This window comes from Lactuca virosa, chromosome 3 (genome assembly GCF_052849685.1).
Source record: "Lactuca virosa cultivar CGN04683 chromosome 3, Lactuca_virosa_CGN04683_v6, whole genome shotgun sequence".
NCBI lineage: Eukaryota > Viridiplantae > Streptophyta > Magnoliopsida > Asterales > Asteraceae > Lactuca > Lactuca virosa.
The window spans coordinates 273,938,687-273,952,603 of NC_136428.1; the positions used below are offsets into that span (position 1 = coordinate 273,938,687).

The following is a 13,917-nucleotide window of genomic DNA, read 5'->3' on the forward strand; positions in this document are numbered from 1 at the left end:
CACCATCAAGGTTGGAGCCAAAATTTTAAAATAAAATAAAGTAAAAAGATATTAAATTTAGAACAATAGATGCTTAAATGGATGATAGACTTTAGGGTTAGTTAGTTGTGAACTTATTGTCCAAGTAAAAGATATTAATTCGGGGGTGGGAGTGGGGGTGGGTGAGGCGTCAAAACCCAACTGCCCCTATTAGCTTTGCCACTAACATTGAAGATTGCCCGTTGGACCCGTTGGACCCCACCGGGGCGATGCCCCTTGGAACCTGACTAAGGGCACTTGTATTTGACCCCATGTTTTCGAGAGTAATTTAGTTTATTCGATGTTTTCGAGAGTAATTTAGTTTATTCAAACATACATTTCGTACCTCTAAACTTGCATTATAGCTAAAATTGAACTCGGTTCATCTTGAGTTAATAATGATTAATACTAAGTGACTTGATGACACTAAAATATCAATCATAATGTTCTCTACAAATACACATGGGTCTATGATTATCGTATCAATTCAAGTATCATATCACAAATTTGAAATTTAACCAAACACTAAAGGGAAATTGTCATAAAAGCCCTTAAGTTTTCCAAAAAGTGACGGTTTTACCCTTGGATGAGTTTTGGGGGCATTAAAGTCGGATACTTTCATTAAACCTATCAAATATTTCATTTAACAAGTTGGACCCTTTGTAGCCGGTTACCATGTGCTGATTTGGCACTTAATTGACATGTCAAACAACGTGGGCCCCAACCCTCTCCCCACATAACCCTTCCCCACCCCCCTGTTTCTTGCATCCTCTCGCACCGCAATATCCCACGCAAAATATTCTCCCACGCAAAATGCCAACATCTTCTGCAAAATCAAGCTCGAATTCACATTCACGATTCAAGAAGAAGATCGAAGTTAAGTGTTGGTGTGAAGATTTATGCCCTGTGTTTGTTTCACGCACACCAGAAAATCCAGGCAAGAAATTTTGGGGGTGCCCTAATTATAAGGTAAAAATCATTTTCCCTTTTCTTTAGCAGGATTGCAGTAAGGGTATTATGCATTGACCTAATTATGTAGGGAGAAGGAGGTTGTGGGTTTTTCAGATGGGTTGACGATGAAGGAATTCAAAAGCAAGACATGATGCCAGAGTCAAATCGCATTACAGAGCAGCGACAAATGATGGCATTAATGCAGATGGTTGCTGTTTTGTTAGGGGCTATATTGTTCATCCTTGTTCTAGTGTTATGCAAGATTTAATGGCAATAAAGGGTGTTTTCTGAAGGAAGTAGTAAAGGGTGGCTTTTCTGAAGGGAGCAGTATTGTGATCTTGAAATATGTAGCTTTTGAGCTTTTGATGGTATTTGATAGTTTGTTAGGTATATGTAATGTTAGGATTGTAATTTGTAATGTGTGGATGCTAATTGCAATGTATGGATGTTAATTTCTAATGTATGGATGTTAATGGATGTTAATTTCTAATGTATGGATGTTAACTGGAATTCAAGTTGGTTTGCAATGTATGGATGTTAATTTCTAATGTATGGATGTTAACTAGAGTACAAGTTGGTTTGTTTTGTAAGTATATTGAATTAACAATTGGTAATTGGTATAAATTTCTGAATGGTAACAACTGGTGAATGGTAACATTTGGTTTGTTTTGTTTTAGATTGAATTAAAATGGTAATTGGTATAAATTTGTAGTACAAGTTGTTGAATGGTAAGATTTGGTGAATGGTAACAAGTGTTTTGGTGAATGGTAACAATTCTAAAAGACTGAACAATTGGTGTGTATTTGCAAGTTTGAATGGTAACAATTGGTGTGTATTTGCAAGTTTGAATAACATTGCATAAAATGGTATATTGCAGAAATAATTAGTGAATGGTCACAATTCTAAAAGATTGAACATAATATAGAAGGGGGGGTATCCATTACATATAGTTTAATTACATACTACCAATATGTAGCAGCCATCCATTTGTACCAAAATGCCTAAACAATGCATAAAAAAGGCAACCTAAATGGTAAGAAAATTAACAATTGGATGCATGCTACAATCAAAATGCCAAAAAACAAAGTTTACAAAAGCGGCAACCTATACCATTCCCCCTACACCCCCATCCCCCTTCTTGCTAACAAACTACTCCAAGTTGATTGGCTTTACAGAAGAAGAACCACCACCATCTTTGTCATAGACACCCTTCCTTAGCTTTATCTTGGTAATCCTCTCAGAAGTTTTCCTTGTTCTCTTCCTAACGATTGGGACAACCTGATGTCCTTCATCATCACCCTGGTTTTCCTCACCATCATCAACATCTCCACCACCATGACCTTCTTCATCACCATCACCTTCAGGCCCATCACCATCATCAACATCTCCGCCACCAGGACCTTCTTCATCACCATCACCAGCAGCTTCATATCCAACACCATGATCAGGTCCAGCATCCAGACCAACATCATCATCCAGACCACCATCACCAGCAGCTTCATCTCCAGCACCTTCAGCTCCACCATCCAGACCAACATCATCATCAGAATGATGACCATCAATGAAATCATTTACATCCTAGTGTAAAAAGATATAATTAGGTCACAAGAATCACCAGAAAAATTGTTAATTAATAAAAGATAATAGGTCTTACCAGTTCAACTGGTGGGGAATCATCCAATTCCACTTGTACCCCTGGCATAGCTTCTATTTCTGCCATGCTATAACCAGCTTCTAGCATACTAGCAATTTCTTCAGGTCCTAATTGTATCTTCTCTGGGAGAATATCATCCTCTTTGCCCTCAGTAAACTCAATAAACTGATTATCTTCCACCTCATTGTCACCATTTAGTGACTGGACTTTGTTTTGTTTGTGAAGTTAACCCCTTCTAAAATTGCATCAATACCTTGTTCAATTTCATCATTTATTGATTTAAGCTTCCTACCAATACTGGACCCTACTTGCCCAAAAGTGTCACTACCTTCCATCACACTTGCTTGACTACTTTCTCCTTCTTGCATCATATGACCATCTTGAATATGAATTACTGGAACTTCCTGCACAACTGGAACTTGTTGAACCACACTTTGACCCACATTATCACCCATCACATTTTCACCCTCATCAACAACTGGAACTTGTTGAACCACACTCTCTTAAGTACCTATAGTTGCAGAACCAATCCTCCCACCACCTCTCCCTGTGCACAACTTCTTCCTTGGTACATCAATACTATTTCTCCTAAATCTTTTAGAACCTGCCTGTTGCTGATGTTTTCTAGGACTCATCGTCAATGTGTTATGTTTTCTTGGACTCCTCCTCACTGTGTTAGAGCATGAAGGTTGACTTAGGGGTTGACTTGGGACATTTGGTTGACCAGGGCTTGTAGACACATGGGGGATGGGATGTTTTCTTGGCCTTCCTGTCTTCTTTGGTGGGGGAGGCACATATTGTTTTCTCTCATTCTTACATGCCCTCTTGTTATGACCATATTCCAAACAATTACCACATCTGGTAGTTCTTGCAACCTTCACTTTTGTTGTTGAAAACTCGCTCTCCTTCTCACTGGCATGCCTCTTTCTTTTGGTAGCAGGCCTACCAGGCATCCTCCTAGACATTGGAGGCAATGGCTTAATGTATTCAGTTTGGGCCCAAAGATTGCTGCCATTAACAGGTTCAATGTTTGTTGAGTAACATTGCCTAAATTTATCTTTAGAGAAGTATGCATTGATGTATGCATATGGTGTTTGATGGATAAAATTAATTGCTGCATTTGCATGCACACAAGGGATGCCAGCCAAATCCCACAGCCTACATGAACATGTCATATCATCTAAGTCCACCCTATAACTGTCACACCCTCTTCTGGCCTCAAACACATGCCCTTGACTATGAATTATTCCCCAGAACCTACAATCAAGTATCTAGTTAGTAACAATAATTAATGATTAAGATAAGTTTTAGAAAGCATAAAATAGTACCTCATATTTTTTCCAAATCTATTCATTTTTTTCAAAATTTTTGGACAAACATTTGAATTCCACTTTTCACTTTCCACATTCATGTAAGCAAACCTGTCCATGATATAAATCCGCATCTCTTCAAGCATAGTGATCAAAGGTTTTTTCCTAGCATCCAATATTATTTAGTTGAAGCACTCTGAGATCCCATTCTCAACTGCTTCACATGCATAGCCTGTTCCAAAATAGGCTCTACACCATGTTTCTGGTTGCTTTGACATCAAATATTCATATGCAGAAGGGCTCAATTTCTTGATGCTTTCCATATGCCTCTTGAAGTCACCTTCTGTGCAACTCATAGAGGCAGCCCAAAACAACTTCTTATACTCCACACCTGTGAAAGCCTTTCTAAAGTTGGCATAAATGTGCCTAGCACAATTCCTGTGTTCAACATGAGGCAGTATATCTTTCACAGATTCAAGCAGACCCTACCAGACAACCATTTAATTAGTTTAATAGAGGACAAATATGTAATAAGATAATTATGCAATTAAGTAGAGGACAAGTATGTTAAATTTTACCTTGTGTTGATCTGATATCACTACCAAACCTCTTCCACTATCAAGATCTAAATCATCCCTTAGAAGCTCAAGGAACCATGTCCAGTTAGCCTTATTCTCAACATCGACAACAGCCCAAGCAATTGGGTAGACCTGATTATTGGCATCTCTACCTATGGCTGTCAACAACTCACCCTTTACTGCTCCCTTCAGAAAGCACCCATCCAAACCAATAACTCTTCTACACCCTCTTTTCCAGCCTTCACATATAGCTTTGAAACCAATATAAAACCTATGAAAATAGTTTATCCCATCTGGATTGACAGTAACACACACCTTACATGTAGAACCTGGATTGGATCTTAACAACTCTTGTGCATAATCCCATATTCTGGCATAATGTTCAATCAATTTACCTTCAATTAGCTCCTTGGCCCATTTCTTTGCCCTACGACATTGGCCTATAGACACGGCACACCTAAACCTTTGTCTGATGTCAGTAATCATCTCTTTAAGCTTCACCTTAGGTTTATTTGCAATTTCAGTTATGTAGTGTCTACCTATCCATTCAGGAGTAACCATACAGCCAAGTTTGAACTTCCTACCACAAACATGAGTAGCTTCTAAAGTCTTGATTTGAATAGATCTTTCATTGAACATCCATGAGGCATATAGTCTAAAAGGGCAACAATTATCCTCATTTCTTTTCCCACATCTTACAACTATTCTTGTACTGTCACACTTCTCAAAGTAAAGTTGATACCCATTGTGGACTGCGTAGTTTTGGATACAAAACTTCAGTTGTGTAACATTCTCAAAAATGTCACCAAGTTTTGGTTCCATTTTGTCCCATCTTGTTTTTGGATCATGTAATCTGTACTTGTTTATCACCTGTTCTTGCTCTTCTTCATCTTCATCACTTTGCAAGTCACCACGATGATACACTTGTGCTCTTACATCATTAGTCAAACTAGAGTTTCTAATATTTTCATCACTTAGTAACACATTAAGAAATGCATCCTTACACTTGTCTAGTGGAGTAATGAACTCTTCGTCTGGTTCATGATCCATGTAGATGCCATGAAGCTCAAAATCCATCTCATTAAGACCAGAGAAAGGCTCGCGTAAACCAAAAAATGGGTCTGTGTTACCTTCGTGTTCTGAATCCCAATCCATCATAACCTGAAAAAAACACAAACACATATTGTCGTTATTCGTTAACCTTTGAAGAACAAAGAACTGTAATAACACAATCTTCAAAGAAATTACACATACCCTGTGATAACGGCGTAACGTCTGTGCCAACATGTCAATTAAGTGTCAAATCAGCACATGGTAACCGGCTACAAAGGGTCCAACTTGTTAAATGAGATATTTGATAGGTTTAATGAAAGTATCCGGCTTTAATGCCCCCAAAACTCATCCAAGGGTAAAACCGTCACTTTTTGGAAAACTTAAGGGCTTTTATGACAATTTCCCAACACTAAATGCTAAATTATTTATCTAGAACTAGGGAAGGACCCATGCTTTGCATGGGTCAAGAAGGGTTTTGTTTTTTGTTTCAATGGGTCAACATAATGCACTTATATACGAAAGTGGATTGCACTTAAGAGTAGATATTACAAAAATAGTAAAACAGCCCCTTTAATGGTCATGTAAACAATTTTTGAAAAATAAATTCCAAAACAAATGAAACTATGATGAGTTTTGTTCTGTGCTCTATCTCTTTGTCCTAAAGTAAATATAATCACCCATCCCAGAATCCCATCAGTGTTGTTTTCATATGAAAAGCATGCTTCCCAACAACCGGTCATTTCTGTAAATACAAAATTTCACAAAGCCAAAACAACAAATTAAGATTCAATTCGGGTTATAATGTGATGATTAAATATCTAAATTCTAAATATTTAAAAAAAGAAAGACAGGTTACTAATGTATCCAACTGAAATTTGAAATTTTCATTATTATGGATCACTTTCTTGGTTATGAAGAAGTACAAAATGTTAGTCCCTCAAAAGTTTCAATTTTTTTTTTTCAAATTTGTTTTTAGCCGGCTCACAAACACATTAACAAACCTGATGGTTACCTAGCAGGTAACCTGGTCCTTTTTTTTAAACTAAAATAACAATAATGGTCTTTTTTTTTTTTTTTTACAATTTTGATACCTCATTATCTTTTCAAGTCATTTTCCTAAAAATAATTATTAAAAAGTATCATCATGGGCTGATCTGAACAGAAGCAGGGATGCTGAAACTAAGGTGAAAGAAACATGATCTGGTATTATGGGCTTGGCTGCCCATTTTTCACAATTTTTTGCTTTATGCATTTAAGAATCAAATTAGAGGTTCCTAACTCATATAACATTTAATAAAAGATTATAGCCTTCTTTGTAAAACAAAGAATTGAAATTATAATTAAGATGCTAAAATAAATACATTAATAAAAGTACATTTTATTTCTGCATCTAACCAATAATAAAATGTGATAGTCTAACGAAATATCCCTGGTTGCTAATATAATATCTTTATCACCTACACAAACCACATTTTCAATAAGCGATTCCAAAGTAAGTAAGCTTCTTTCCTAATATGAAAACTTCTCAAGTTACAGGCTCCTAAGAAAAAAAGGGTTTCAAGTTAGTTTCAAATACTTGGCTACTCCAGTTCCACCTATACTGTTGGTATCTGACTTGGGCAAAATAATAAAAATAAACCGAATTTGAAATCTAAAAGTAACCATAATTAATACCATGATGAAGTACTTCAGGATTCTTCCATGTGATTGTCAAAAGAATGGCCTTCAGAAAAGACTGTTAAAAATGGATCATTAATACCTTATTGTACACATCTGATTTCTTTCTCAATCTTCAACGACTTCCAATCATGGTTTTTTCATTGGTGTACATCACAAAATGATTAGCCTTAAGAATTAAGATCCACCAAGCCGTCAACAACAACTACATTCACCCATTATACACCAAAAAGCCAAATTAGAACAATAAACAAAGAAAATCAAATTCACAAACTAAAACCTTTCAAACAAAGTCAATAACTAAGTAAATGCAGAGAAAGGGAAGCCAACATACCTTGATACGATGTATATGAAGAAAGATTGATCTTCATTGATAATTTAATTTAGAAACTCGGTTTGTTCAGATTCAAAGGCTCGAATATCATCCATCTCTTTGTTCTGCTGAAGAGAGTGAGAGAGGGCCTGAAATTCACGCCAAAAATATGGAATAATTTCGAAAAATTTACAGGGAAATTGGTTTAATGTTACCAAAATAGTTATGATTGAAGAAATAGGAAAAAGAAAGAAACCTTGTTAGGATGAATGACAGTTGAGAACTAACAAAAAACAAAATTGAACCCTAAAATCAAAAGTTGAGAACTGATTAAAAATCCAATTTCATCCAAAATTTACGCCTGAAAGTGAAAAAGTACACAGTTGCAAGATATTCTTACCTGATCAACAGTAAAGAGGCAGTGGGGAAGGATCCGGAGGCGGTGACCAAGGTAGAGTTAGAGTAACCCGACGAAGAACACGTAGTAAAGGGCGTCGTCGGAAGCGGGATCATTTGGAAGAATAGTAGAAGAAGTCTAAGGAGAGAGACGGTGAAGGATTCAATCGAGAGGCAAACAGGTAGAGATAGAAGCACAGGCGGTGGTGGTGTTCTCGAAGAGGCAGAGAAGAACACGTAGCAGAAGAGCCATGAGTCACGCCGGTTTGGTGCATTTACTGTGCCCAATTAATGATATTTGGAGGAAAATGATTGAGTAATACACAACACGTCTCCAAGACATTAATCCACATTTACCACATATATTTATTGTTCACAAAGGAACATAACGGTCAATGTGTGCATTAATGCCTATTACTCCCTCCGTCGTCCTAAAATTATTGTCCACGGATAAAAAAAAAAAAAAAAAACAAATAAAATGACAATTTTATCATCACTTTGCATTTAATGTTTCATTAAATGTTTAGTTGGTTCTGTAATAATAAGGGAGTATTTTGGTAAAAATGTTATTTATTTTTTGAAATTGATTATTATTTTAGGACAAACCGAAAATGAAATATAGACTATAATTTTGGAACGGAAGTAGTATCATTTTTATAAAAAGTCAACCTATAATCAACTTTCTATAATCAGCTTTTTCGAAAACAATAAAATTTCAACCAATAAAAATATTTTAAATTTTAATTAGGGTGTCTATATGGTAATATGGGGTGTCTTTTTAGCCAAGGTGAACTCTTTTTTTTTCAAACTAGAGAAGAAACCCCGCGTTGCGGGATTAGAATTGGTAAAGGAAACATTGAAACTTGAATTTATTAGCTTAGATGGAAGCTATGACATAAGTTGTATTTGATCTAATTATCGTTTATTATATATTTATAATTTCCAATTCTTATCTGGATACATCCAAACATGAAAGCTATATTGTCTTCCATTGAGACTTGCAAAGGATGTGTTGACTGGTGATTTGAATGGACTTCCCTACTTCTTTTTTATAGTAATGCCACCATCGAATTCCTTTTCCTCCTACATACAATGTGATGAATAATGAATATTAACCAAAACGATGGTTTATAAGAAAAAATACCATCCTGTAAATAGTCTGATTTTAACCTAACTACATTGCTATTTGGTTCATTCACCACCCAAATATGGGAAGTTCACCAAATGTAAAGTACATTGCTATTTAGCACATTTACCACCTAAATATGAAGAAATGCAACAAATAGCAATGAAATTTGTTTTATGGTAAAAAAATCAAAACTAATAGCAAAAAATCCGCAGCTAATGGTAGTGTCTTTTGGTTTTTGGATGTCATTAAATTAAATAGATTTATCAAAGTACAAAATAATAGTAATTAAATTCTTATCAATGTGAATATTACAACGATTGTTGTTTATCTTTTCAGAAAATCAAATTGCAATTCACATGAGCAAGTGTTTTTTGAACAAATTTCAACTTATGCAATTTTGGACTTAAGTAAAGTTTTCTTGGCCAAAAGATTGAATGCAAAAGAATTAAATGATATAAAGTTGGTAAAAAAATATAAGTGCAATTCATCACATCATGTAACATAAACGTAGTTAGTTTCTTCAAACAATTAAAAGTTAAAAGATAAAGAAGATAATATAATTATGAGATGATGGAAATACCTTTCCATATGATTTTATGAATTCAATATCGACCTCATTTGCAACAAAACACAGATTGGAATAAAATTCAATTCTAATTCCGACTAAATCCCAGGGAATTATTGATCATCTATATTTGTATGCTCAATAAAAGAAATTGTCAAACTGAAGATGGCTATTTATTTGGATCACTTGGCTCGTTATTTATCGTCTTCTGGCTAGGGTTTTTCAACCACTCACAAACTGAAATTAAAAGTGAATAAAAATTAGATAAGTAAACCAACTTTGTGCCTAAGTAGCTTACTCTTATAATGATTGTCGACTACCGTTTAGCATTGTTGACATAACCTAAAAAGATAAAGCACTATAATCAGTCTTAAAACAAAGCATACAAATTTTATTAAAACTGATCAAATGTACATGTCAATATTAACAAAGTTATGAAGGAGTTGATTTACATACTTCTTAGATGAAGCTAGTAATTTTAGGTCAGCTTGTGGTAAATAGCAAAATATGAATTTCATTTTTCAAATTTGGTCTTACCCTTGAAAATAGCTTAATCTTACAAAATTTAGTTCGTTCTTTTTTGTAAATATAAGATCAAATATGATTATTAAAAAGTCAAAAGCATAAATGAATATTTAACCTAATTGTTTTTGTTTCTTGTTATCTAGTACATAAGGCGTGGACTTCCAGCCACCTGGCTTTTGTTGGCCAGATTTCGTTTGCAGTGATGGTGGTGAAGAGTGGTGATCAAGGGCTTTTCTGACATCATTTTCTGGCAATGGTGATTTAAAAAGTTAGGGTATTCAATTAAGAATTAATATGAAGAAATAGAGGCGTGATCAGTTTCGCCCAAAGCGAAATTCCATCTGTTATCTAATAAAACTCAGTCCACATTTCTCACAAAACCCAAATCGCCAAAAAAAATAGAGTACAATCTGTTTGTATATGCTGGAATGGGAGGGGGGAGGGGAATCAATTTTCTAACCTGAAACTGAAACGAAGGCGCCAGATGTTCTCCAATGGAAGATGGAATCTACGCCTTTGACCACTCAGATTCGTCACCCGATTGGAGGAGAAGGCCGGTGGTAGGGAAGGATCAGAGACGGTGGTGGAAGATAAGTGGAGAACAATGGCCGTAGACGGTGAGTGTAATAACACATGTTAGTAACTCAATAAACCAAATGTCAAAATCGATGACCTAACATGCTCGATAAAAAATAAAATAAAGGAATGAAGATTATTTTCTAGAATATGAGTTCGAGTTCGGCGCATAACCAATTTCATAGGTATTTTCGTTTAGTGTAATCTCCAAGTTAAATGATTTTGTGACCAAGTTTTAAAAGTTTTTATTGACATTGATTAGTTCGTTATGTTTATATATTCTTAGTAGCGCTCGTATAAGAATATGAAATAATTAAAACAAATAAATGCAAATTTTTTTATGAAAAAACTTCAATCAACATACACAATCTTTTCAATCAAGAATTTAGTTTTATATATATTTGAAATTTTTATTATCATCACCTAATATAAACAATGAATATTCATTGATTTCAATTAGACCTGGCAATGGTGCGAGTTTTGACCCTGATCCAATCCAAACCCTTAACAATTATACGAGTTTGGAGCATAGTTTTTGATCCGTTTACCCGTTAACGACCCGTACCCGCTAACCCTTTGATTAAAAGGGTCGGGTATGGATCATCACCGATCCGCTCCATTTATAACCCGGCCCATATAAATTTTAGAATTATACATTTATATTTTATACTATCTAAATTTTACTATAAATTTCAATCGAAAGTTTAAAGAGAAAAGGCCAAAGAGTTAACTGTTTTTACATAGGACTCGAAGACTCAATTTCCAGCCTTCCAGTATTCTCCCAAGAATCATGATGTCATTTCATTTATATTTCATCATGTAATCATCAATTTCATTTATAAATCAGTGGGGTCGTTTGATAGTTCCTAACTGGGTTAGAGCTGACTGAGTTTGAAGCTGACTGGGTTAGAAGTTCTGACTGAATTAACTTCTGATTGAAACTTGTTGTTTGATTTTGCATCTGACTGACTGTACAAAATGACTATATTACCCTCACACAACATTTTTTTTATAAAAATTCATTTATGATTTACCATTTATTTTATAACATTACATTTTTTATAAAAACATTCAAAAAGATGAAAAATGACCATATTACCCCTCGATGGATAAGAAAATAATGCCCTTATATTTGTTTCAAACCATAAGAAAATGCATATAAATTTTTCTATGACAAAAGTGCAACTAATTTTATAGTAAAATAACACATAAATATAAACAAAAACATACAAAACCACCTAAAATCTAAAATGATACCTGAATGCATTCTATAAATACATCTTGTACATCAATATCATATTCCTAACCATTTGTCACAGTGGATGCATAATTTGTTTTTAATTCATCATGAGACCCATAAACAGATTCATAATGTGAGCCATTGATCTTCATGCCTCTAGATAAGCTTCTTTCCCCTTTAGTGGATTTTCTCTTTGGTGGATTCTTTCCGTTGGTTAATCCTTTTTTATTGTATGAAAGATGAAAGGAATGCTTTTTGTGGCACTCTAAAAATTGATTTGGCATATGTTAAGTCATAATTTCCTTTTCACACATCTAGTAGTCTCCACATGTGCCTTCTGGTGCATAGAAATAGAACCTTCAATATGGCGATGCTAATAAAAAATGAAAACAAAAGGTTATTTTAATATGTGTAATTGATATTACAAAGTGAGATCCTCTTATAGAAACAAAAATCATAATGGTGCAAGAAGCATCATAATCTTCATTAAACAGAAAAAAAAAGTTCTGGAATTTAGTAAGAACATAAACATGATTAATTCAAAAACGTTGTTGAAGAACATCTTATCTAGGAAACAATTAAGGTAATCAATCAATAAAAACGCAGGAGAAAGAGCAGGTCGCACCTGAGTTGGAGGAAGGATGGTCGGAGGTTGCGTGATCGGAGGAAACCGACAGAGGAAGAGGACGGAGGCTGTGGAGGAATACGACGGCTAGAAATCACTTTCTTCTTCCGATCTGTGCTTTTGTGTAGACGATTGTTTAGGGCATAACGGGAATTGGTTATTTTGGAGCCGATTTGTCCCGGTCCTTCACTCTAGAATAAGGGACCGAATCAATACATTTCTTTGGACCGAGTCTAAGTTTTGGACCGAGTCCAACCTTTTAGAAGATGTGTCAAACATTCCAATTGAGTTTTTTGGTCCCAGTCCACCCTTTGGACCCAATTAGAAAGGAAATCAAACGGACCCTAAATTCATTTATCAACCAGAAGAAAGTTTGTAATTGCTATTCTCTATCAATGCAATCGAGGGTCAAAAACCAATCGAAAATAACTACAATAATGATTTTAATTCCAATCGAAACTCTTCGAGTACATAATGTGTTTTCTAAATCAAGATTTGTTTTATTTAACAAATGTGGTTTTATGATTTAAGTAAAATGTGTTTGATTATTCAAAAAACCTACGGGTTACGGGAAGGGTTTGGATATCTTTTGATTCGATGGATAAGGGTATGAGTTTGATTATTCAAAACCCTGCGGGTTTGGATGGGGTTTTAGAATTTGCTAAAAGGGTTTGGATCAAGGTCGATTCGGTCCAAACCCGCCCCATTGTCAGTTATAATTTCAATTTATAAGATAAAACGGTTACAATATGTGTGATTTTTATCCATTTATCCGTTGTGCTGTAAATGCATAAGTGGGTAGAGATTACATGTTGAGCTACCAAAAAAAGTAATAGCAAAACCTAACAAAAAAATAAAACGAATTATTAATTATATAATAAACACCCTTGTGTCCACGTCCTATTCACCCTCCCAAAAGAATAAGTGCATATCATTTTATAATGTGTCTGTCCCTAAATTCATTCTATGTATACCCAACAATAATAAAAGTACTATTTCAAAAAAACAATAATAAAAAGAAATACAAACAACTATATAATGGTGAGTTATATCAGTCAAACCATAGTTTGCAGACTTTGCAGACGTAACCCAAAAAAGGTTAAAACAGTAACTCCTACTCCTTGGGAGTTGCCAATCATGGCCCCTATAGAGAAGTTGCATAAAAAATTCCTCTAGAAAGAAGCTTAGTGCATCAATCACGACGCTCTTTTTTGTGTTTGAGTGTTATTTGGGGTTTACTTTGTTGACTTCAAAGTCTTTGTATGGAAGACTTTTGGCCAAATGCATTTACGTGACTATACTCAAAA

The 13,917-nt window shown here is 34.8% G+C and overlaps 1 protein-coding gene across 9 annotated transcripts; it reads right to left on the reverse strand.

Moving 5' to 3' along the window:
* Positions 1-1,869: 1,869 nt before the first annotated feature.
* LOC145167204 (uncharacterized) lies at positions 1,870-10,892 on the reverse strand. 9 transcript variants are annotated; one of them, XM_079086322.1, is made up of 12 exons: positions 10,630-10,892; positions 10,285-10,416; positions 9,965-9,986; positions 9,660-9,881; positions 7,955-9,033; positions 7,811-7,860; positions 7,576-7,703; positions 7,324-7,446; positions 5,766-6,306; positions 4,512-5,672; positions 3,952-4,418; positions 2,710-3,880 (listed from the first exon to the last, which is right to left on the reverse strand). In XM_079086322.1, the coding sequence occupies exons 9-11, from the start codon at positions 5,796-5,798 to the stop codon at positions 4,116-4,118; spliced, it is 1,497 nt and encodes a 498-aa protein (XP_078942448.1). In that variant the 5' UTR covers positions 5,799-6,306; positions 7,324-7,446; positions 7,576-7,703; positions 7,811-7,860; positions 7,955-9,033; positions 9,660-9,881; positions 9,965-9,986; positions 10,285-10,416; positions 10,630-10,892; the 3' UTR covers positions 2,710-3,880; positions 3,952-4,115. The 9 variants fall into 9 exon arrangements, with proteins under 9 accessions (XP_078942452.1, XP_078942448.1, XP_078942447.1 ...); XM_079086321.1 differs by lacking the exon at positions 10,285-10,416 and having other exon boundaries at positions 10,630-10,891; XM_079086320.1 differs by lacking the exon at positions 9,660-9,881 and having other exon boundaries at positions 9,943-9,986; positions 10,630-10,891.
* Between the last annotated feature and the right edge of the window lie 3,025 nt (positions 10,893-13,917).